We start from the raw sequence: 27,124 nt of genomic DNA, 5'->3' as shown, positions 1-27,124 counted from the left end.
GGTCACACATTAGGAGAATCTGATGCAAACAAGGCAATAACACAGACCACGCACTGGGGAATGTAACACACACAATGCAATAATACAGGCCAGGCACTAGAAGAATGTGACACAAACAATGCAATAATACAGGCTGTGTACTAGAAGAATCTGATGTATACCATGCAATAACACAGGCCAGGCACTAGGGGAATATGATGCAAACAATGCAAAACAAGGACCAGGCACTAGGAGAATGTGACGCAAACAATGCAATAACAAGGGCCAGGCACTAGGAGAATGTGACAGAAACAATGCAATAACACAGGCTGTGTACTAGAAGAATCTGATGTATACCATGCAATAACACAGTCCAGGCACTAGGGAAATCTGAAGCAAACATTGCAATAACAAGGGCCAGGCACTAGGAGAAAGTGAAGCAAACAATGCAATAACAAAGGCTGTATACTAGAAGAATCTGATGTATACCATGCAATAACACAGGGCATGCACTAGGAGAATCTGATGCAAACAATGCAATAACAAGGGTCAGGCACTAGGAGAATGTGATGCAAACAATGCAATAACACAGGTCAGGCACTAGGAACATCTGATAGACACAATGCAATAACAGAGACCAGGCCCTAGGAAAACCTGATGCAAAGAAAGCAATAACACATGCCAGGCACTAGGAGAATCTGATGCAAACAATGCAATAACACAGGCCAGGCACTAAGAGAATCTGGTGCAAACAATGCAATAACAACTGCCAGGCACTAGTAGAATGTGACGCAAACAATGCAATAACACAGGCCTGGTACTAGGGGAATCTCATGAAAACAATGCAATAACAGAAGCAGTGTACTAGGAGGATCTGATGCAAACAATGCAATAACAACTGCCAGGCACTAGGAGAATGTGACGCAAACAATGCAATAACACAGGCCAGACACTAGGGGAATCTGATGCAAACAATGCAATAACACAGCCCTGGCACTAGGAGAATCTGATGAACATAATGCAATAAGACCGGCCAGTCACTAGGAGAATCTGATGCAAACTATGGAATAACATAGGCCAGGCACGAGGAGAATCTGATGCAAACAAAGCAATAACACGGGCTGTGTACTAGGAGAATCTGATGCAAAGAATGCAATGACACAGGCCAGGCACTAGAAGAATCTGATTTAAACAATGCAATAGCACAGGCCAGGCACTAGAAGAATTTGATGCAAACAATGCAATAACACAGGCCAGGCACTAGGAGAATCTGATGCAAACACCGCTGTTAGAACCCAGAGTCTCTAATTGGCAACAGTATGTACCTTTGTCAAGCAGGGATCCTTTGTCTACCTCAGGGCAATGGCGTTTATATGCTGTAGATAACCCCTGCTCACCCCCTTGGTAGCCTGGCACAAGCAGACAAGATTATCTCAGAGGCAGTGTGTTAAGCATTTGTGAACACATACAGTAATATAGATGAACCACTACAAACGGACACCACACCGGGATGTATCAAAAATAGGTAAGCTTTATATAATTAACACAAGACCTTAACGGCAAAAATCCACTGTACAAATATGCTTTACGGTTTACTCAAAAATAGGTTCTTAGTTTCAAGTGTCTCTGGCAACAGATAATCCCAACAGGAGTTTTTGTTTCAACGCACAAAAGAGTTCTCAGGGTACAGTCTGCCTGCGAGGAGCACAGCGTCGGGCCCAGAGTCACAACTAGACTATCACGGGACAGTACCTATAAGAAAACAAACAAAGGCTCTTCTCAGCGTCAGGGAGCTGTGATGTCGTGTGGCACGTTGGTAGAGTCGGTTTCTTGCGCCGGGGGAAAGTGATATGACGGGACCCTAGGTGCGGATACAGGCAGGGGGGGCTTTGGTCCTTACCGGAGAGGAGGTGACATTACGGCAGCGCCGGCACAACAAGTTGTTGCTGATGTCGTTGAGTCAGTGAGTGCTTGGTCACTTGTCAATGATCTGCTCTGCCCAGATGGCGATCTCGGAGCCGGTTGCAGCCCAGCGGCAGGCCTCAGTCTACGGTGCCAGACGGAGTAGCGCTCATGGTCTCGTGGCAGATGGCGGCGAAGTTAGCTGGCTTGAGTTGCAGAGTTCCTCTGTAGCAGCTGAAACAACAGTTCCTGCTTTGCTCAAACAGAAGAGGTGAAGTCGTTGTTATCCCTGCGTCTTCAAACAGGAGGCTAGCTGAACTCTAGCCCTTGGGGAATCATCAGCAAGATGATGAAAGTTTCTTCCTTGGTCCTTTCTACCTCTCCTTGGCATGAGAGACACCACCACAGGCCAACCCACTACAGCGCTCTGGCAGAGGGGCAGTACAACTCATGTGGTCTCCAATGCAATAACACAGGCAGTGTACTAGGAGAATCTTATGCAAACAATTCAATAACACAGGCCAGGCACTATGAGAATCTGACGCAAACTATGGAATAACACAGGCCAGGCACAAGGAGAATCTAATGCAAACAAAGCAATAACACAGGCTGTGTACTACGAGAATCTGATGCAAAGAATGCAATAACACAGGCCAGGCACTAGAAGAATCTGATTCAAACAATGCAATAACACACGCCAGGCACAATAAAAATCTGACACAAACAATGCAATAACACAGGCCAGGCACTAGAAGAATCTGATGCAAACAATGCAATAACACGGGCCGTGTAATAGAATAATCTGAAGCAAACAATGCAATAACACAGGCCAGGCACTAGGAGAATCTGATGCAAACAATGATGTTAGAACCCAGAGTCTCTAAATGGCAACAGTATGCACCTTTGTCAAGTAGGGACCCTTTGTCTACCTCAGGGCAAGGGAGTTTACACGCTGTAGATAGCCCCTGCTCACCCCCTTGGTAGCTTGGCACGAGCAGACAGGCTTATCTCAGAGGCAGTGTGTTAAGCATTTGTGAACACATACAGTAATATAGATGAACCACTACAAACGGACACCACACCGGGATGTATCAAAAATAGGCAAGCTTTATATAATTAACACAAAACCTTAACGGCAAAAATCCAGAGTACGAATATGCTTTACGGTTTACTCAAAAATAGGTTCTTAGTTTCAAGTGTCTCTGGCAACAGATATTTCCAACAGGAGTTATCGCTTCAACGCACAAAAGAGTTCTCAGGATACAGTCTGCCTGCGAGGAGCACAGCGTCGGGCCCGGAGTCACAACTAGACTCTTACAGGACAGTACCTTTAAGAAAACAAACAAAGGCTCTTCTCAGCATCAGGGAGCTGTGATGTCCTGTGGCACGTTGGTAAAGTCGGTTTCTTGCTTTGGGGGAAAGTGATGTGACGGGACCCTAGGTGCGGATGCAGGCAGGGGGCGGCTTCGGTCCTTACCGGAGAGGAGGTGGTATTATGGCAGTGCCGGCACAACAAGTTGTGGCTGATGTCGTTGAGTCAGTGAGTGCTTGGTCACTCTTTTCGATGATCGGCTTTGCCCAGATGACGATCTCAGAGCCGGGAGCAGCCCAGCGGCAGGCGTCGGTCTCCGGTGCAAGTGGGAGCAGCGCTCAAGGTCTCGTGGCAGATGGCAGCGAAGTTAGCTGGCTTGAGTTGCAGAGTTCTTCTGTAGCAGCTGAAACAACAGTTCCAGCTTTGCTCAAACAGAAGAGGTGAAGTCGTTGGTATCCCTGGAGTGGTGTGGCTCACTGGTGTGGAGTGGTGTGGCTCACTGGTTAGAGGCGGCAGACCCGGGAGCAGAAGCCGGCCGGGACCAGGGTTCAATTCCCGACGCGGCAGGGTCATGGACTTGGGTTATCGGACTCGATAATTCTCGCTTCGGTGCCTACTCTAATCAGGGGTCCACACTCGGCAACTCTAGGCATTAGCTTGCCTAATCGCCACAATGGCCCCATCAATGCCGGGGATGCCTGGCTCCACCTTGGGGACTCCCAGCAGGGACATCCCACAGGGAAAGCCAGGACGGGTTCCCCAGCGTTATACAGCGCCAGGAAACCTACGGGTAGCAGTGCGCTTTACAAGCTCTAACATTAACATTAATCCCTGCGTCTTCAAACAGGAGGCTAGCTCAACTCTAGCCCTCAGGGAATAATCGGCAAGATGATGAACGTTTCTTCCTTTGTCCTTTCTACCTCTCCTTGGCACGAGAGACACCACCACAGGCCAACCCACTACAGCACCCTGGCAGAGGGCAGTACAACTCCTGTGGTCTCCAGGTGCTCTTCCTTGGCAGAGGGTCGTCTTGTTCGTTCCAGAGTGATTCCAAAGATCTGGGGTCTGGGCCCCTGTATTTATACCCATAAATCCGTTGTTCTCTGAAGGCAGGGGGTCCTTTGCCAGGTCAAACCCAGTTTCAGGTGAATTCTACCGGTGCGTGTGTTCTTCCTTTGTCGAGGTGAGCCAGGATCTTCAGACTCACCACAGGAAGTGGAGCCTACGTTGTGGAAGATGGCCCAGCTCTTTGCAGACCCAGGTGCCTACTCCTCCTACCACTCTCAGGACAATCAGTCAAGTGCTGTTGCACCCTACCTCCTGGAGTCCCCTTGCTCTGTCACTCACAAACCCAGACGCACAATACGCATGCTAGAAGAAGCAGGCTGGATAGTTAGGCAAGAAAATACATTCTTTCTAAAAGTGGTATTTTCAAACACAGAATGGTAAAACCAACTTTACTAAGAGATGCATCTTATCATTCTGAGTTCAGGCATACTAAACTCGACTCTCCACCTGGTTCCCGGAGTCAGTTAGAATTGTAGGATGCTATAACGAAACTGGTCATTCTGGCCTACGGGGAACAAGTTGCCTTACAATAGTGAAAAACGTGCTCAGGGTGATTCACTACTAGGTCATGCCACACAGTCCAGGGCATGACCAGGCTTCTACATACAACGCACCCTGCCCGCAGGTCTTCATTAGGGATGACCAACATGCAGTGAAGGGAAGGTTCACAGACCGGTGAGTGGTTGCACTCGCCGAGTCACACAGCAGCCCCAGGCTGCGTACGGCACTCCACAGTGGCAGGCCTGAGTCGTACTTCACGAATTGCTCCGGCGGGTGGCACAATTGGTACTGCAAGCCCACCAGCAGCATTTGATTTACAAGCCCGGGCACCCCTGTGCACGATACTAAGGCCTGACAGTAAATACAATACACCAATCATGGAATCTCGAATTAAACACCAAGATTACAAGGAGCACTTGCACTGCGGCACTGAATGGCAGTGGTGCAGTGCCCAAAGCGTCTAAACCAGCAAACATCAAAGACAGAGGAGGCAATCCGTGAAAAAGAGGAAGGGAGACCCACGCCAATGGTACTAGGTCTAACAAATGCAATACCACAGGCCGTGTAATAGGAGAATCTGATGCAAACAATGCAATAACACAGGCCAGGCACTAGGAGAATCTGACGCAAACAATGCAATAACACAGGACAGGCACTAGGAGAAACTGATACAAACAATGCAATAACACAGGCCAGGCACTAGGAGAAACTGATACAAAAAAATGCAATAACACAGCCTAGGCACAAGGAGAATTTGACGCAAACAATGCAATAACACAGGCCAGGAACTAGGAGAATCTGACACAAACAATGCAATAACACAGGCCAGGCACTAGGGGAATCTGATGCAAACAATGCAATATCACAGCCCTGGCAGTAGGAGAATCTGATGAACACAATGCAATAACATCGGCCAGGCACTAGGAGAATCTGATGCAAACTATGGAATAACACAGGCCAGGCACTAAGATAGTGTGACACAAACAATGCAATAACACAGGCCAGGCACTAGGGGAATGTGAAGCAAACTATGGAATAACACAGGCCAGGCACTAGGAGAATCTGATGCAAACAAAGCAATAACACGGGCCGTGTACTAGGAGAATCTGATGCAAAGAATGCAATGACACAGGCCAGGCACTAGAAGATTCTGATGCAAATAATACAATAACAAGGGCCAGGCACTAGGAGAATGTGATGCAAACAATGCAATAACACAGGCAGTAACTAGGAGAATTTGATGGACACATTGCAATAACACAGACCAGGCACTATGAGAACCTGATGCAAACAATGAAATAACACAGGCCAGGCACTAAGATAATGTGACACAAACAATGCAATAACACAGGCCAGGCACTAGGAGAATAGGACGCAAACAATGCAATAACACAGGCCAGGCACTAGGGGAATCTGATGCAAACAATGCAATAACAGAAGCAGTGTACTAGGAGAATCTGATGCAAACAATGCAATAACAACTGCCAGGCACTACGAGAATGTGACGCAAACAATGCAATAACACAGGCCAGACACTAGGGGAATCTCATGCAAACAATGCAATAACACAGCCCTGGCACTAGGAGAATCTGATGAACACAATGCAATAACATCGGCCAGGCACTAGGAGAATCTGATGCAAACTATGGAATAACAGAGGCCAGGCACTAGGATAGTGTGACACAAACAATGCAATAACACAGGCCAGGCACTAGGGGAATGTGAAGCAAACTATGGAATAACACAGGTCAGGCACTAGGAGAATCTGATGCAAACAAAGCAATAGCACGGGCCGTGTACTAGGAGAATCTGATGCAAAGAATGCAATGACAGAGGCCAGGCACTAAAAGATTCTGATGCAAATAATACAATAACAAGGGCCAGGCACTAGGAGAATGTGATGCAAACAATGAAATAACACAGGCAGTAACTAGGAGAATTTGATGGACACATTGCAATAACACAGACCAGGCACTATGAGAACCTGATGCAAACAAGGCAATGACACAGGCCAGGCACTAGGGGAATCTTATGAAAACTTTGCAATAACACAGGCAGTGTACTAGGAGAATCTGTTGCAAACAATGAAATAACACAGGCCAGGCACTAAGATAATGTGACACAAACAATGCAATAACACAGGCCAGGCACTAGGAGAATGTGACACAAACAATGCAATAACACAGGCCAGCCACTAGGGGAATCTGATGCAAACAATGCAATAACAGAAGCAGTGTACTAGGAGAATCTGATGCAAACAATGCAATAACAACTGCCAGGCACTAGGAGAATGTGACGCAAACAATGCAATAACACAGGCCAGACACTAGGGGAATTTCATGCAAACAATGCAATAACACAGCCCTGGCACTAGGAGAATCTGATGAACACAATGCAATAACATTGGCCAGGCACTAGGAGAATCTGATGCAAACTATGGAATAACACAGGCCAGGCACTAAGATAGTGTGACACAAACAATGCAATAACACAGGCCAGGCACTAGGGGAATGTGAAGCAAACTATGGAATAACACAGGCCAGGCACTAGGAGAATCTGATGCAAACAAAGCAATAACACGGGCCGTGTACTAGGAGAATCTGATGCAAAGAATGCAATGACACAGGCCAGGCACTAGAAGATTCTGATGCAAACAATACAATAACAAGGGCCAGGCACTAGGAGAATGTGATGCAAACAATGCAATAACACAGCCCAGTAACTAGGAGAATTTGATGGACACATTGCAATAACACAGACCATGCACTATGAGAACCTGATGCAAACAAGGCAATGACACAGGCCAGGCACTAGGGGAATCTTATGCAAACTTTGCAATAACACAGGCAGTGTACTAGGATAATCTGATGCAAACAATGGAATAACATAGGCCAGGCACTAAGATAATGTGACACAAACAATGCAATAGCACAGGCCAGGCACTAGGAGAATGTGACGCAAACAATGCAATAACACAGGCCAGGCACTAGGGGAATCTCATGCAAATAATGCAATAACAGAAGCAGTGTACTAGGAGAATCTGATGCAAACCATGCAATAACAACTGCCAGGCACTAGGAGAATGTGACGCAAACAATGCAATAACACAGGCCAGGCACTAGGGGAATCTCATGCAAATAATGCAATAACACAGCCCTGGCACTAGGAGAATCTGATGAACACAATGCAATAACACCCGCCAGGCACTAGGAGAATCTGATGCAAACTATGGAATAACACAGGCCAGTCACTTAGATAGTGTGACACAAACAATGCAATAACACAGGCCAGGCATTAGGGGAATGTGAAGCAAACTATGGAATAACACAGGCCAGGCACTAGAAGAATCTGACGCAAACTATGGAATAACACAGGCCAGGCACTAGGAGAATGTGATGCAAACAAAGCAATAACACGGGCCGGGTACTAGGAGAATCTGATGCAAAGAATGCAATGACACAGGCCAGGCACTAGAATAATCTGATGCAAACAATACTGTTAGAACCCGGAGTCTCTAATTGGTAACAGTATGCACCTTTGTTAAGTAGGGACCCTTTGTCTACCTCAGGGCAAGGGCGTTTACACGCTGTAGATAACCCCTGCTCACCACCACAGGCCAACCCACTACAGCGCTCTGGCAGAGGGGCAGTACAACTCATGTGGTCTCCAATGCAATAACACAGGCAGTGTACTAGGAGAATCTTATGCAAACAATTCAATAACACAGGCCAGGCACTATGAGAATCTGACGCAAACTATGGAATAACACAGGCCAGGCACAAGGAGAATCTAATGCAAACAAAGCAATAACACAGGCTGTGTACTACGAGAATCTGATGCAAAGAATGCAATAACACAGGCCAGGCACTAGAAGAATCTGATTCAAACAATGCAATAACACAGGCCAGGCACAATGAAAATCTGACACAAACAATGCAATAACACAGGCCAGGCACTAGAAGAATCTGATGCAAACAATGTAATAACACGGGCCGTGTAATAGAATAATCTGAAGCAAACAATGCAATAACACAGGCCAGGCACTAGGAGAATCTGATGCAAACAATGATGTTAGAACCCAGAGTCTTTAAATGGCAACAGTATGCACCTTTGTCAAGTAGGGACCCTTTGTCTACCTCAGGGCAAGGGAGTTTACACGCTGTAGATAGCCCCTGCTCACCCCCTTGGTAGCTTGGCACGAGCAGACAGGCTTATCTCAGAGGCAGTGTGTTAAGCATTTTGTTATATCTAAGGTTTTTACCTTACATCTTCCCTGTTTCTCTGCCTCTGCTGTTCAGCCAGTGTGAGTAGAATGTTAGTGTGAGTGTGATGTCATTGGAGTGTTTGGCATGCTGTGAGTGGACTGTCAGTTGGATCCTGGGCTGAGCAGCAGAGAGGATGCTCCTGGTGGGGCTTTGATTACATTTATACTGGAAAACGTATCTAACCATCTAAGAAGAATAAACTTATCATCATTTTTAATCAGTCAATACAACAGTGCGCTGTCCCTGACCATTGGAAAAAAGCTATAATCAGGCCCATTCTGAAGAAACCAAACGCTGATCCTGATCAATTTACTAACTATAGGCCCATCTCCCTTCTGCCACTCTTTGGGAAAGTCATGGAGACCCTAATAAATAAACAACTTGTTGCCCACCTGGAATCAAATAAACTCCTCGATCCATCCCAATCCGGTTTCAGGGCATTCCACAGCACCGAAACAGCCCTGTTGGAGGTTGTAGATAATATCAGGCTGTCCCTAGACTCAAAAAAATCAGCCATCCTGATATTACTGGATCTATCTGCGGCCTTCGACACCATCTCGCATCGCATACTGTTGGAGCGCCTTGTCGAGATTGGTGTCGAAGGAAACGCTCTTAAATGGATATCAAGCTATCTCGAAAATAGACGATCAAGGGTCCAAATCGGTGACCACACCTCCATCTCCTATAAAAATGATAAAGGAGTCCCACAGGGATCTATTTTAAGTCCGACCCTTTTCAATATTTATGTTTCTCCCCTGGCCAAGATCATCAGAGAATGCGGTTTTGGGACAGTATCCTATGCTGACGATACCCAAATTCTCGTCACCATTAGCCAAAACAATGACGATGCTAAATTTAGGTTCAAAAATTGTATGACTAATATACAAGAGTGGATGACTAGAAACTACCTCATGATGAACGCAGGGAAGACCGAAGTCATGCTCTTTGGCAAAGCTGACCAAATCTGGTCATCGGACTGGTGGCCTGACGCCCTGGGCATGTGCCCTGCCCCCAAACCTTACGTCAGGAACCTGGGTGTAATCCTAGATAACAAGCTCACCATGTCCGAACATATAAAAAAAATAGTTGGAAGTAGCTATGGCCAGATACGCAGTTTGAGGAAGATCTTTAAATGGATCCCGCTCTCAGCACGCATGCCCCTAGTTCAAGGGCTGGTTATAAACAGGATGGACTATGGAAACGCTCTGTTCTCAGCCATCAATCAGTCACTACTAAACCGACTTCAGGTTCTTCAAAACACGGCTGCAAGGCTAGTACTAGACCTTCCTCCGCGAACCCCGTCAGCAGCTTGTCTCAGAACGTTGCACTGGCTCCCCGTTAAAAAACGCATAAAATTCAAACTCTGCTGTCTGGTTCATAAGGCAGTAAATGGACATGGACCAGCTTACCTAGAAAGGAAACTTAAGGCCCATGTCCCACTTAGGACACTGCGCTCCTCTACTAAAGCCTTCTTATCCGTTCCCAGAGTCCGAACGGTTAGGAACGGGGACCGAGCCTTCAGCAAAACCGCCCCAGAAGCATGGAACTCCCTCCCCACACTTTTGAGAGAAGAGCCAGATCACGTCAGATTTCGGAAACTGCTCAAAACCTGCCTCTTTAACCTCTAGTATTCCATCCCTCACACTCCTCTGAATCTGCTGAATCTAAGGATCTTGTCTGCTCCTAGCGCTCTGAGACCTTTGGGTGAATTACGCGCTTTACAAGTGTAATAAATGTAAAATGATGTATGTAACCTATCCAAGTCTTCTGGAATTCCTTACCAGGATGTAACATAAATTTGGCGACGAGGGTGGGATCAAAACTACGCGTGAGGACCTTCTACAAGCTTCTTAAAGGTACTTTTATTCATGATTTTATTCAAAATGAACCTACTTAAGGATTTTACGTCCTCCCGCCCCACCAGTGTCCATATTTCACCGGACAGCCCATGGACAAGGCGTAGATTTCCTGTAACCTGCTTCTTCCTGCCTAAATCCTACTGCCTGCTTCAAACAGGACATTTGCTTCCTGCTACCTGCTTCTGTTTACTACTCCCTACTAAAGTTGAACTGTCTGCTACCTGCCTGTTGTGGAAGTCCCTCCTGCTTCTTGGGACATCCGTTTCCAACCTGCTACTTACAACTTTACTGTTTCTGAGGCCTGGTGCGAGTCCTACTGCCTTCTTCAAACAGGATATATGCTTCCTGCTACCTACTGAACCTACTTAAGGATTTTACGCCCTCCCGCCCCACCAGTGACCACTTCACCGGTCGCCCACTTTCCAAACGTGCCAGTCACTGCTGCACTTTATTTCTGCTACCTGCTGTTCTGCTGCTGCCGTCCTTTTTCTGCCTGACTTTAAGCACTGAATGGATGCCTTTTAAAGATCTTGCTACTCCTGTTAAAATCTCCGTGATGCTTTTCATGACGTTTTTCAACATTCTCCTGCCTGCTGCTCATCTGGGCCGTTTTTGGTGCATAGGCGCACCGAGAGCCACACTGCATCACGCTAAAAAACGTGCTGCCATTTTGAGGCACTTCATCTGTAAATACTGCCGGAGTTTATGTGGAGTTTACCTGGGAGTTCTGGATGTTATTTCGATCAGCGTCACTGGTTGTGCTTCAAATTTAAAAGTGGTAATGTGTTAATTCCTTCATTTTATTAAACTATCGAACTTTTGACCTTCAAGGAATTTTGCAAAGGCAGCAATATGTTTTGGGACTTTACAAAGTCAGTACTTCATGAGACTTTGTCGGCAGTTCACACAATTTCCTCAGTGTTACAAGAGCTTCATTTTATTTCCGAGCACTTCTAGCGCGGTGACGCGCACACCTTCTTCATAAACCTATCACTATCAGTTTTGTCTTTGGAACCATGCTGTTGAGGTATATCAGGGGGCATTATTATTATTACATTGCCTATACTCTCGAACTAGAGACACTTTGCTGTTTTCTTTGTTTCCTCAATTACAGAGATTATTTTTACGCTATGCTGGCTCATTTTGTAACCTGTTTTACTCTCATTGTTAGCTCCTATATTTTCTACCTTTTCTTGCTTTTTAACACTGTTACAATTATACAAGGTGTTGATGCTCATCTTATTTAACTGTAATACTGCCATTTTTATTCTGAAGCATTTGTTAATGTATTTTGCTTGGCATGCAGGTTTTCTACATTTTCTACTCTGCATTTTGATGTGGTGCTTTTCTTCTTTTTCCTTGGTTCTGTACATGATTTTCACTTACAGCACCTTTATTACATTGTGCACAGGTTTTGTATGTGGTCTAACCTGAGATGTGACTGGATTTTTTTTGATGTGTAGTTCAGTTCACGCAGATCGCACTTTTCCTGGAGCAATTTATTTTTCTTGTACCTCTGATGTTTTCATGATGATACTTACAGTGCATTTTCCATTTAGTGCGCAGGTTTTACACGTGGTCTAACTTGAGGCGTGACTGAACTTCTTTGATGTGTAGTTCAGTTTACCCAGATCACACTTTTCCTGGAGCAATTTTTTTTCCTCTGATTCTTTACATGAGTACTTGATATTTACTGTTTAATTATTATATTGCACGCAGGTTTACTTATGTGGTCTAATTTAAGGTGTTACTGAGTTTTTCTTTGCTGTCTAGTTCAGTTTCCCAGATCGCACTTTCCCTGCAATTCTTCACTTGTGGTCTAATTTTAGGTGTGACTGTACTTTTATCTTCGGTGTGGGACAGTTTACGCAGACCGCAGACCTTTCTTTTACGTGTCTTCCTTTTCGTTGATGTGTTAGGTGTTTGCCACCTATTTTTTTTGTTCTTTACTTTCATTTCTTCCTGGTTTCCTTCTTCCTGTTGCTGTGTTCAGTGGTTCCATACTTCTCGCTAGCCTGGCCAGTTGGTGTAGTTTTGGTGGTCACACTCGTGCATTACTTTTTGTTCATCTTCGTGGTATTATTACTTCTTGCTTATGTAATTTTTCTCAGTTTGCTTTTCTGTTTTGACTTTTTTCCTTCCTTTTGAAACTTCTTACTTCAATTTTCTCTGCTAAGGAAGGAGATGTGTGTGTCTTATTTGTCATACTGTTCTCTTTGCATTTTATTACATGTTTTTCCTTCATTGCTTATTATTACGTCACATTTCACCTTGCTTATTTCTAGTATGTTTTTTCATACTTATGTGTGTTTACAATCTTTCTACTGCAACATTTTAGTGATTATATTGTGATGTTATTGCAATGTTGCTATTTACATTTGCTTTCTCTTTGTTCATTTTGTAAAGAGGGAAGGTGTGTTATATCTAAGGTTTTTACCTTACATCTTCCCTGTTTCTCTGCCTTTGCTGTTCAGCCAGTGTGAGTGGAATGTTAGTGTGAGTGTGATGTCATTGGAGTGTTTGGTATGCTGTGAGTGGACTGTCAGTTGGATCCTGGGCTGAGCAGCAGAGACGATGCTCCTGGTGGGGCTTTGATTACATTTATACTGGAAAACCTATCTAACCATCTAAGAAGAATAAACTTATCATCTGTAACCTATCCAAGTCTTCTGGAATTCCTTACCAGGATGTAACACATTTGTGAACACATACAGTAATATAGATGAAGCACTACAAACGGACACCACACCGGGATGTATCAAAAATAGGTAAGCTTTATATAATTAACACAAGACCTTAACTGCAAAAATCCACAGTACGAATATGCTTTACGGTTTACTCAAAAATAGGTTCTTAGTTTCAAGTGTCTCTGGTAACAGATAATCCCAACAGTTTCAACGCACAAAAGAGTTCTCAGGGTACAGTCTGCCTGCGAGGAGCACAGCGTCGGGCCCGGTTTCACAACTAGACTCTTACAGGACAGTACCTTTAAGAAAACAAACAAAGGCTCTTCTCCGCATCAGGGAGCTGTGATGTCGTGTGGCACGTTGGTAAAGTCGGTTTCTTGCTTTGGGGGAAAGTGATGTGACGGGACCCTAGGTGCGGATGCAGGCAGGGGGCGGCTTCGGTCCTTACCGGAGAGGAGGTGGTATTATGGCAGTGCCGGCACAACAAGTTGTGGCTGATGTCGTTGAGTCAGTGAGTGCTTGGTCACTCTTTTCGATGATCGGCTTTGCCCAGATGACGATCTCAGAGCCGGGAGCAGCCCAGCGGCAGGCGTCGGTCTCCGGTGCGAGTGGGAGCAGCGCTCAAGGTCTCGTGGCAGATGCCAGCGAAGTTAGCTGGCTTGAGTTGCAGAGTTCTTCTGTAGCAGCTGAAACAACAGTTCCAGCTTTGCTCAAACAGAAGAGGTGAAGTCGTTGGTATCCCTGGAGTGGTGTGGCTCACTGGTGTGGAGTGGTGTGGCTCACTGGTTAGAGGCGGCAGACCCGGGAGCAGAAGCCGGCCGGGACCAGGCTTCAATTCCCGACGCGGCAGGGTCATGGACTTGGGTCAGCGGACTCGATAATTCTCGCTTCGGTGCCTACTCTAATCAGGGGTCCACACTCGGCAACTCTAGGCATTAGCTTGCCTAATCGCCACAATGGCCCCATCAATGCCGGGGATGCCTGGCTCCACCTTGGGGACTCCCAGCAGGGACATCCCACAGGGAAAGCCAGGACGGGTTCCCCAGCGTTATACAGCGCCAGGAAACCTACGGGTAGCAGTGCGCTTTACAAGCTCAAACATTAACATTAATCCCTGCGTCTTCAAACAGGAGGCTAGCTCAACTCTAGCCCTCAGGGAATAATCGGCAAGATGATGAACGTTTCTTCCTTTGTCCTTTCTACCTCTCCTTGGCACGAGAGACACCACCACAGGCCAACCCACTACAGCACCCTGGCAGAGGGCAGTACAACTCCTGTGGTCTCCAGGTGCTCTTCCTGGGCAGAGGGTCGTCTTGTTCGTTCCAGAGTGATTCCAAAGATCTGGGGTCTGGGCCCCTATATTTATACCCATAAATCCGTTGTTCTCTAAAGGCAGGGGGTCCTTTGCCAGGTCAAACCCAGTTTCAGGTGAATTCTACCAGTGCGTGTGTTCTTCCTTTGTCGAGGTGAGCCAGGGTCTTCAGACTCACCACAGGAAGTGGAGCCTACGTTGTGGAAGATGGCCCAGCTCTTTGCAGACCCAGGTGCCTACTCCTCCTACCACTCTCAGGACAATCAGTCAAGTGCTGTTGCACCCTACCTCCTGGAGTCCCCTTGCTCTGTCACTCACAAACCCAGACGCACAATACGCATGCTAGCAGAAGCAGGCTGGATAGTTAGGCAAGAAAATACATTCTTTCTAAAAGTGGTATTTTCAAACACAGAATGGTAAAACCAACTTTACTAAGAGATGCATCTTATCATTCTGAGTTCAGGCATACTAAACTCGACTCTCCACCTGGTTCCCGGAGTCAGTTAGAATTGTAGGATGCTATAACGAAACTGGTCATTCTGGCCTACGGGGAACAAGTTGCCTTACAATAGTGAAAAACGTGCTCAGGGTGATTCACTACTAGGTCATGCCACACAGTCCAGGGCATGACCAGGCTTCTACATACAACGCACCCTGCCCGCAGGTCTTCATTAGGGATGACCAACATGCAGTGAAGGGAAGGTTCACAGACCGGTGAGTGGTTGCACTCGCCGAGTCACACAGCAGCCCCAGGCTGCGTACGGCACTCCACAGTGGCAGGCCTGAGTCGTACTTCACGAATTGCTCCGGCGGGTGGCACAATTGGTACTGCAAGCCCACCAGCAGCATTTGATTTACAAGCCCGGGCACCCCTGTGCACGATACTAAGGCCTGACAGTAAATACAATACACCAATCATGGAATCTCGAATTAAACACCAAGATTACAAGGAGCACTTGCACTGCGGCACTGAATGGCAGTGGTGCAGTGCCCAAAGCGTCTAAACCAGCAAACATCAAAGACAGAGGAGGCAATCCGTGAAAAAGAGGAAGGGGGACCCACGCCAATGGTACTAGGTCTAACAAATGCAATACCACAGGCCGTGTAATAGGAGAATCTGATGCAAACAATGCAATAACACAGGCCAGGCACTAGGAGAATCTGACGCAAACAATGCAATAACACAGGACAGGCACTAGGAGAAACTGATACAAACAATGCAATAACACAGGCCAGGCACTAGGAGAAACTGATACAAACAATGCAATAACACAGCCCAGGCACAAGGAGAATTTGACGCAAACAATGCAATAACACAGGCCAGGCACTAGGAGAAACTGATACATACAATGTAATAACACAGGCCAGGCACTAGGAGAAACTGATACGGATACAAACAATGCAATAACACAGCCCAGGCACTAGGAGAATCTGACGCAAACAATGCAATAACACTGGTCAGGCACTAGGTGAATCTGAAACAAACAATGCAATAACACATCCCAGGCACGAGGAGAAACTGATACAAACAATGCAATAACACAGCCCAGGCACGAGGAGAAACAGATACACACAATGCAATAACACAGCCCAGGCACGAGGAGAAACTGATACAAACAATGCAGTAACACAGCTCAGGCACGAGGAGTAACTGATACAAACAATGCAATAACACAGCCCAGGCACAAGGAGAAAATGATACATACAATGCAATAACACAGCCCAGGCACGAGGAGAAACTGATACAAACCATGCAATAACACAGACCAGGCACTAGGAGGATCTGACGCAAATAATGGAATTACCGGTGCAGAGGCTAGCTCTGTATATTAAAGGTACAGATTCAAACCAAGTCATGGTATCTTTGCATAGTTTAAGCCAACAGGTTTTCTGCACCACTAGACTGTAGGTCTTACGGACTCTACTGTGACGGGCATTAGGTGGGACGTGGCACAGGTTTACTGTGTGAAAAAGGATGCCCCTGCTCAGGGCTCAAATGGGTTCTTTAGATACAAAGCACTGGACTTGCCGGTCTAAGCTCTTCTGTGAAATAATGTCCGTCACACCCTCTTCCACTGTCACCCCAGTACAACAGGCAGGATTCTACAATAAGCTAAACCAGAGGCACTTTCTTTAATTTGCCTTTCAACCAGTCTCCAATCAGCAAGGGAGCTTTTGTTCTAATTTGCATCAGTCGCCAACAAGAAAAGAGGATCTTTTTGTTTCACCTCTTCCAGGCTTCCTGCTCTGACGTGGAGGCAAATGGGTTGGAACAGGTGATGGAGCGAGGTGGCAAACACAACATTTTTAAATCAATGTCCCATAACTATAATGTTTACTGATTGCATGTTTTGTGAAATTAATCAACCATAGAATAAGATGCACACGTTATTTTTATTTTTGTTTTAAATTACACACGGGGAAAACTAATTTGCTTATACGTTGCAATACTACTAGCTTATAATGTATTGTTGTTGTGTTGTGGATTAATGCTTTAGTATAAATAAAATGCTATTTAAATGTGCTTTTGTATATGTTTTGTGAAAGGAGAGGGTCGATTTTGTAAGTATAAAACGCATTTGTGTGGCATATTGCTAGGTAACGACTAATGGGAAACATTAGCATGGGAGGAGGTAAACAGAATGGGTTTCATTATTAAAATGAACATGAATTTCAGTTTGTTTCTATGATAGTTCCCAATGTGGCCTGTGAGGCCTAGTGAGAAAATGGCCTCTCTGAGCTACTGCGAGTGGGTATTGGTCTGCGCAGGAGCGCCAAAGATTTCTGCCAGCGCAATTGAGCTGGCTGTGCTTGAGGGAGAAGTTCAAGGTTTCAGTATCCGGAACCTAGGATGGGTGCCAAGCATGAATAAGAGCATAACCAAGCCATGGGAAAGAAGGGCAATGTTGCTAAAATGCAATGTGCCTAGGCCACGGACTGCTTAAACAATGGACGCATATTAAATTAGCTGAATCATGTGAATAACAAATGCTGTAATGGTAAGGAAGTGCACATCCACCCGAATTTATCCAATCAGAACACAAGATAGTGATGTAAGTTACTTTTCTAGATAGATTAAGTTGAAAATTAGGGTATAAAAACCCCTGGACTTGTAAGATTGGGGTTCGCTTTTCCATTTCTATCGGAGATGCTGCCCGTTTGCTGACCGATTCCTGGATGTAAGAACTTTTATGAATTTCTTATTTGTTTGCTTTGCAGGACTGTTAGGATAAGATGAGGGTGTTAGTCAGGGATGTTAGGAGAGACTGAATTTGGAACTATCTGTTCTTTGATAAAACTTTACTGAATTCTATAATAAAGCGATTTTCTTACTTCTTAATAAAATGATCATGTTTTCAAATAAAGTCTAAGAATTATTGAATAAAGAATAAATAAATGCATAATGTCGGACATACTAAAAGTTTGCTTTGAATAAAAATTAGATAAATGAAGAATTAAAAGCTGGTCTTTGTTTTTTCCTATGCCTAATTTTCGTTCTAGCAGATCCATTGCCATTATGGGGGTGTGTCTGAATATAAGTGTTTAATATGAAACCATGGTAAAATTGTTTTGAACTTTTAGTGTAAATATTAAATAGGTTTTAGACGCTCCACCAAATGTTACAGCATTTCTCCATTGTGATTCACCAGAAGCCTTGAAACCAAGTGTAAGTGAACAGGGTAAATGTGCAGTGTTATGGGCCCCACTGGTGCATGTTTTGAGTGTTTAAAGGTTTCAGGGATGTGGTGAGTAATGATTAGAAATAATTTCTGGAACCGCGCTGTAGAAGTATTAGCTTGGTAGCAGAGTAGTGGTTGCTAAGGAAATTAGCTAGGATTATGTATAAGGTGCTGTATATATATAGTTTGATGTACAGATTTATGACTAACATCTGTTGAGTTTGTATTGCGTTAAATGTGGTCTTGAATAGGCTTCATAGAGTAGGGTGAAGCCAGTGCCTCCGTCTGCAGGTGGAGGAAGTGCGGCAAGGTAGTCGAATAGTGCATTATTCTGTTTCCAAGAGTAGTAATGTCATACACTGCGGTGGTATCGGCATATATCATAGTGAGGGACTTTAGGTGTGAAAGGATAAATGTATAGTGAGGACAGTCTATGAAACTTCAGCCTTCAAGTATAGGGATCATTCTGTGCTTCCCGACTAAAACTTACTGCTGGGAGAGTAATAAGTCTTAACCCGAGCTTGATTGAAGGGTAAAGGGAGTGGCATCTCTCTTTTGCTAACAATAGAGGAATTCTGTGGTGGGTTAGTGGACGCGCTGCCTACTGGTAACACAGAGTTTATGTATATATGAATAGGGTTTTCTGTATGAACGTGTGTAAATGTAATTGCAATACGCGTTCAAGTGAAACTCTGGGATTGTCTCTAAGGAGGTGAAAAAGATCTCTGTATGTGCTTTTCTAGAGAAGCGAGATTGGTATTGCCTGATAGAAGGGTAAAGCCAGCAGTGTTGCTTTATCGGCGAGTCTAAAAATACTGAGGAGATAAGCATTGTCTACTCCGGTTACAGAATACTTGTGCGATTGAAAATTCTATCACTTTATTAGCGAAACAGATTAGTGGAATTGCTTTCTGTAAGTTACTAACTGATTTTTGTAAAATATCTTGTAAATACGGCTTTCTGAAAAAAACCCTGTAAGGGAGGGGTCAGTCGGCGCTGCAAAAGCCGAAGCGCTGGTGACGTCAAAAGTGTTGCGCTGGGATTGACCAAGTCAGAGAAGGAGCTGATTGGTTCATCACAGAAAGCAGCAGAAGCTATTGGTTAAGCACTATAGTGACGCATCGTGTTCTTACTGGTGCATTAGTGTGAACCTCGCTGTGATAGGTTGGTGTTACGGAATCAGCAACAGAATAGTGCGCGATCTTTTGAGAGAAGGGAAAGTTTCCGAAAATGTCATATTATTATTATGACGATGACAAGAAGAAACCTTCATGGTTTAAAAGACTGAAAAATGTGTTGTAAAAGACAAGGAGGTAGTTACAAGAGAGGGAAAAATACTTCCTTTGCCGAAAACACCTGCTTCTTACATGTTGTCGAAATATGAATATCATACGTGTGTTTGGTTGGATAATTGGATTCAGTATACCAAGGATGATGGTGTGTTAGCCTTTCCGGAGGGAGGATCAGTTGATTTGGCAATTTTGAGGAATTTGGGAGGCAAAATGATGAAACTTGAACCGAGACCTAGACCAACTCAGTTTGAAGCATTGGTTGAGTGGGAAGATGAGATGCATGAAATGGAAAGTGAAAGATTGAGTAGGCATCTTAGACCAAGAGGTAGAGGTAGAGATTTCTGGAGAGAGACTCATGAGACTAGAATGCGAAGATGGAGAGACAGTAATATGTCCGATGGCATGTATCCGGTCAGAGTAGTAGAAGAATATGAGGGACGAAAAAGTGCAGAGAAAAGAAGGAATATTGATTCAGGGAATCAAGGTTATGGTGACAGTGAATCAGAGGATGCTGTATTAGAGGAAATAATAAATAGAAGACCGCCACCATATCAACCAAGTCATTTACGGACTACTCCGAATGCCCCAATGATAGACGAAAAAGTTAAGGAAACACCAGAACAGCCATCAAATTTTAGCGATTTTCCTGAAAGAGTAGAAACAAGGGGGCATATTATCAAGGGGGTTTATCTCCGCTTTTTTTGGCTTTAAAAGCCAAGAAAGCGGAGATAAAATGATCTCCCTATTACCTAGCTGAAGCTAACACCAATTAGCGACAGCTAGTAGGAGATAGCGACCATCTTGGGCCCCGCTTTGCATGTCAGTGATATTTATCACTAATGACATGCAAAGTGGGCGTGCCAAGATGTTAGCGACTGGAAACAGTCGCTAACATCGCTATCTCCTATTACCAACTTTTGGAGATAATCGCGCTAAGCGCGATTATCTCCAAAAGCTAACACCTGCCCCTGAGCAGTTCTTAGCCATGTTATCCAATGGTAGGTGGATAACATGGCTAAGAGCATTAGCTCGGTAATGCATGAATATCGCTGACTTTTCAGCGATATTCATGCATTTCGGCCGATTTTTATCGCTTAGGAGATAAACCTTGATAATAGCAAGGTTCCTAAGCGATAAAAATCGCCGCAGCACGGCGATAAAAATATTGCCGCTAAGCCAACATAGCGATAATTATCGCTAGTTGTTGGTAATATGCCCCAAGATATGTCCCGAGTACACCAATAGGAAAAGCTAGAATTACAGGTACACCTGTACGAAGTAATGATTTACACAGTATTGTTTTGAGTCTAGAAAGACAAAACAATGAGCAGCCAAGTATGTCCGAATACGAACTATCTGCACATGAGTTAGTTCAGAATTTAACCAGAAATATGGAAGCTGTAACTCTTCCAGTAACGATAGGACCTGTGATACCAGTATTTGATGATCAGAAAATGAGGGAACCGAGATTAACAATCCCATTACAACAAAGTTTGCAGAGAGCGAGAGAAAGTACTTATCCAGATTTATCCGAGATAAGACAGAATACGAGTGTAAATCCACCAGAATTAACTTTTAATAAGAATTTGACATGCGCATTCCCGACAGGAGCAGAATCTGACTCTGCAACTCCAGAAAGAAGTACAGACAAAATAGATTGAACACAAACGCCCAGAGATCCAACAGACAGAGAATTGAGTGAATGGATTAAAACGCTAAAATTAAAAGAGCAGGAATCAAAGGTGCTGGATGTGGCCAAACTAAAAGTAGATATAGAGGAATTAATATTTGGAATGATTGGGACAGACAGATTAAAGAATTACCAGGATGATGAGCTCATGTTTTTATGTAAAAGTATAATATGGAGAGCTGAAACAATGTATGATCAATTGGAAGAAGTGGCAAGTGAATATGGAATAGAGTTTGCAAAAATAAAATAATTGCAGAAAACCTATAGAGTGGATATTGCAGAAAGAAACATTGAGAACATGAATACTGCTGGAAGATAACTTCAGATAAAAGATTTAATTGTGCTTTTGCGAAAATGGGGTGATGTAGGCAAATGGCGAATCAAATGGCAAAGAAGAAAGAGGAGAATAGTGATAAATCAACGTTAGCTTTTCCAGTTAGAGAAAAAGAAACAGAGGTAACTGAATTCCCTATGAGAGAAGTTCCTGGAGGAGGATATGTACATGTTCCTTGGAGCAGACAAGATATATTGTCATTTACAAATGATTTCCCTAGATTAAGAGAAAAACCAGTAGAATGGTACCGACAAGTTGACAGCTTTGTAAAAGTGTCAAAGGTATTGTGGATTGATTTAGAAGGATTATTTGACATAGTGGTGCCAGCAGATTTGTGGACAGAATGTAAAATATCTGTGGATTGGCCAAGGGAGGAGTATCCTAGGGATCCAAAGACAGGAGCTCCATCACCGGATGTGATGAGAAAGTATGAACAAGTGATAGTGTGGTTGAAAAACAAAATACCTCCAAAAGAGACTGATTGAGTGAAGATAGACAGGACCACTCAGGAGCCGAAAGAAACAGTGCATTCTTTTTATGAAAGGTTGTTGTTGGTTTTCAAACAGTATAGTGGTTATGAAGAATTACGTGAGAAAGATATGAGCCATTTTGTGTATAGATTTATATGTGGATTAAGGCGAGAAATTTCAGATATGATTAGACATAGCAGGATGGATTGGCAATCGAGTTCTGTAGACAAGGTATTGAGACAAGCAAAATATTGTAGTCAAGAGATTGAAGCGAAACAAAAGAAATTAAAAGAGAAAGCTATGTGGGCACAAGTGAAAGTGGCAGAACAACAAGTTGCGCAGATGGAGAACAAGAATGCAGGGGATCAGAGTGGGTTTAAAGGCAAACCTAAATTGGTGGGAAACATTGATGACATGAAAAAGAAAACACAATGTTTTAATTGCGGCAAGATAGGGCATTGGAAACGAGAATGTAAATGTCCGCCTAGAGTTAATGGGGAAAATACATCATTGAATCCACAGGTGCAGTTTGAGGTAAATCAGCAGCAGTCACAGCAACAGCAGATAGCAAATCAGCAAAGTCAGGTGCCACAACCGCCACTGCCAAATAGTGGAAATCAGCAGAAATACAGTGCAGAGACTGGATTTGGCGGAGGTGAGCAGGTAAAAAGACCGCAAAGAGTAAATGCGTGTCCGTAATATTGGTTGCAAGAAGAGAATGGCAGTGAGCCGGATGAAAGTTTCTGATGGTGCCTGAGGGAGGAAGAAGAGTGTGTGCTTGGAGCCACTCTTGAGGTAGATCAGTCAGGTCCATTTGTGAGCGGAAAGGTGAATGATGTGGAAATAACATTTCTAGTGGACACTGGTGCTACCCGTTCTACTGTTAGATCAGTGGAAATTCAAAATCTTCCTCCCTCGGGTGAAACGATCCAGGTTATAGGTGTAGCCAACAGACAAATAAATACTCCCTTGACAAAACCAGTTGAAATAGAGATTGGGACTTATAAGGATATGCATCGATTTGTGGTGTGCGACAGTAGTCCTGTTAATCCGTTGGGAAGAGATATATTGTGTAAGATGAACTGTGCCATATATTGTTCACCAGATGGCATAGAATTGCAGACTCCAGATGAAGATAGTTTGTATAAACTGACAATGCTCATGATTGAGGCAGAACAGGATAAATTGTTTCCAGTGTTTGATAAAGAGAAAATTCCTATTGAACTAAAAGATGCAGTAAAAGAAAGTGTGTGGGATTTCACTGGAAAGGATATAGGTTTGATGAAAGGGGTTGATCCTGTGAAAGTGACCATAAAAGAAGGTGCTAGCTATCCGAATACACCACAATACAAAATGACTGCAGAAGTGATCGAAGGAATACTCCAGTAATTGACAAAATGATTGAGCAGGGAATTTTGAGAGAAATTGAGAGCAGTCCATGTAATTCACCGATTATGGGACTGAAAAAGCCAAACGGAACATTAAGGATTGTGCAGGATTTGAGAAAAATCAATAAGATTGTTGTTCCATGTTGTCCAATTGTTCCGAATCCAGCAGTGATTTTGTATCAGATTCCTCATGGTGCAGAGTGGTACACAGTGATAGATCTGTGCAACGCTTTCTTTACTGTTCCATTGCATCCAGAAAGTCAGCCAATTTTTGCATTTCGATTCCAAAATCGTATTTTAGCATGGTGTAGAATTCCGCAAGAATACACTGAAAGTCCATCAATTTTTAACCAGTTGTTGAAGAAATCATTAGAAACTTTGAACATGCCTGGAGAGTCTGTGTTAGTGCAGTATATTGATGACCTACTGGTCGCATCAAAAACAAAGGATGCTTGTGTAGCTGATACAGTGGCATTGTTGAATCATTTGGCTGAAGAGGGACATAAAGTGTCTCCATCGAAATTACAGTTTTGCCAGAAAGAGGTACAATATTTAGGTCACAAGATTGCTAAAGGAATCAGACAAGTTACCATTGAAAGAATTAAAATGATACAAGGAATGCAACCACCAAAAACTCAAAGACAGGTGAGAATGTTCCTGGGAATGGTAGGCTATTGCAGACAGTGGATAAGTGGATTTTCATTAATTGCAAAACCATTGCAGAGACTGACAAAGGCAGATATCAGAGACCCAATTGTTCTGACCAAGACAGAGATGGAAGCATTTGAGCAATTAAAAAATAAACTGTGTGAAGCATCAGCATCAGGACTGCCTGATTATGAAAAAGAGTTTGAACTGTACTGCAGTGAGCGGGAAGGATGTGCTTTGTCAGTATTGATCTAAAGACATGGGAGAATGAGAAAACCGATTGCGTATTTCTCAGCTGTTTTGGACCCAGTTGCAAAAGCTTTGCCAGGATGTCTGAAAGCAGTAGCTGCTACTAGTGTGAGTCTGGAGCAAAGTGAAGGAATAGTGATGGGATTTCCTGTGAGGGTGTATGTACCTCATTCAGTAGAGATTCTCCTCACAAGAGCAAAACATAGTACATGACTAACAGCAGATTGACACATTATGAGAAAGTGATTTTAGGGGCTGAAAATGTGACAATTGCAAGATGTGTGAATGTAAACCCATCTACATTGTTACCCGAAACCATTGAAGCAGAAGTGAAAGGGGAGCTTGATCACAAGTGTTTGGACATTTTGGAATACTGTACCAAACCTCGCCCTGATATTAAGGATGAGCCCTTGATTGAATCAGATTATGTAATGTTTGTGGATAGATCATGTTTAAGAACAGAGAATGGTGTTCTAAGTGCTGCATATGCTGTTTGTACAGTAGCAGAAGTGTTGGAAGCATCTTGTCTGAAAGGAATTCATTCTGCTCAGATAGCGGAATTGATTGCTTTGATACGAGCATGTGAGTTGGGAAAAGAGGTGAGAGTAACCATAGTGACAGATAGTCAATATGTTTACGCAGTTGTTATGATTATAGGCAGCTCTGTTCCCAAAGAGGTTATTTGACCTCTGCAGGAACACCTATACGGAATGCAGAATTTGTGAAGACATTGATAGATGTGATTCAATTGCCTAAGAAACTGGCTGTGGTAAAATGTTCTGCTCATAAAAAAGGTGATGATTATATAACCAGAGGAAACAACTACGCAGATGCAATTGCCAAGCACTGTGCTAATAACCAAATTTCAATAAATTGGGGGAAAGCTGAAGAACATGTTCCAAGTCCTTTGATGCTAACTACTGTAGTTGAGACCTGGCAGGAAGTGAAGCAGATGCAAGAAGAGGAAGGAACAGAGGAGAAAGATATCTGGATAAAATCAGGATGTAGACAGAGGGAAGAAGATGAAATTTGGGTTTACAAAGATGAAAGACCAGTAATGCCCGATAGCATGATTTCAGATATGGCCCGAATGTACCATGGTCAGGCCCATATTGGAAGAGATGCCATGATTCGTCTTTTTAGACAGACTTGGTATAATCCCAAATTTAGAATGATTGCTGAAAGTTTGTGCCAAAGGTGTTTAGTATGCCAACAATTTAACCCAAACAGAAAAACTGTTGTAAGTCTGGGAACCATAGGACGGGAGGGTAGCCCATTCACAATAGTTCAGATGGATTTTATTGAGCTACCTCCATGTAACAGACTCCGATATGTTCTTGTGATAATCTGTTTGTTTTCACGATGAATTTAAGCTTTTTCTACACGGAGAAATGATGGAATTACCGTTGCAAAACTGTTCTTACGTGAGATAACACCACAGTTCAGGTTTCTGGTCACAATTGAATCGGACAGAGGCCCGCATTTCCAGAATGAACTTCTGCAGATGATCTGCGAAGCTCTGGATATTCGCCAGAAACTGCATTGTGCATATAGACCTGAGGCTTTAGGGGTAGTTGAGCAAGTGAATGGAACAGTTAAGAATAGAATTGCAAAAATGTGTTTGGCAACAGGAATGAAATGGCCAGAAGCATTGCCGCTTGTTTTGATGACATTGAGGAGCATACCTGACAGAAAAACTGGACTAAGCCCTCACGAGATTTTGATAGGGAGGGTGATGAGACAGGCTTATGTACCAGTTAATAAGCTGTTAGCCATTAATGATGACATCATACTGGATTACTGCAAGAATCTATCTGATGTGGTAACTTCTGTGCTCCTAAGGTATCAACGGGGGGAGGTAGAGTGTTGAGATAGGATTCTCACTCCACGGGCACTGATCATTAAACAAAAAGAATCCTACTCGGAGTGTACACCTCAGGGACGGGGGACACTCAGTGTTTTGTTAAATACCCCTCACACACCAACAGGCCCCTTGGTGTCATGCTTCATCATCGGGGTCTTCGCACCCCGCTAGAGGGATGCGGCGTGCTGCGACCAGCGACTACGCGGGAGCACTGAAGAGGTTGACTATGTGTGGTGTGTGTTGCGTGCATGTGCACGGGTATTTAGGAGAATGTGAGTGAAGGGTGTGGTGAGGATTAAAAAGACACCTGGCCAGTAGGTTTATGAGAAAAAACTTTATTCGAAACCTCTGGCTGGTGCTATTAAAAAAGGTGCAAGGCGAGGTTAGTAGTCTTGATTATGGACTCAACCTCTGGTGTGCGTCATGTTTCGGAACTCAGTGTTCCTTCTTCAGGACGGGTGCACAACTTCCCAACCCTACTCACGTGTTTTTAATAAAAATGTTTTTCTTTAATTTAGAAAAAAGTGAAAATATTTACAGTGAAAAATAAGGCTATAATGTGCCTACAGCGGTTTTACGGGATCATGCAGTTGCATGTCTCATTTAGACTGTCTTGTTTTGCCT

The 27,124-nt window shown here is 43.9% G+C and overlaps 1 protein-coding gene across 1 annotated transcript in view; it reads right to left on the bottom strand.

The window, feature by feature from the left end:
• Positions 1 to 26,179, bottom strand: part of LOC144805444 (uncharacterized) — a 79,410-nt gene extending 53,231 nt beyond the window's left edge. The window contains exon 1 of the mRNA XM_078671996.1: positions 26,061 to 26,179. Coding sequence (XP_078528122.1) covers positions 26,061 to 26,179 — 119 coding nt within the window. The remainder of the gene's footprint in view (positions 1 to 26,060) is intronic.
• Positions 26,180 to 27,124: the final 945 nt, after the last annotated feature.

The sequence above is a fragment of the Lissotriton helveticus genome (genome assembly GCF_964261635.1).
Source record: "Lissotriton helveticus chromosome 1_1 unlocalized genomic scaffold, aLisHel1.1 SUPER_1_unloc_10, whole genome shotgun sequence".
NCBI classification, from domain to species: Eukaryota; Metazoa; Chordata; class Amphibia; order Caudata; family Salamandridae; genus Lissotriton; species Lissotriton helveticus.
The sequence above is the reverse complement of the archived record's forward strand: the minus strand, read 5'-3'. Positions and strand labels throughout refer to the sequence as shown.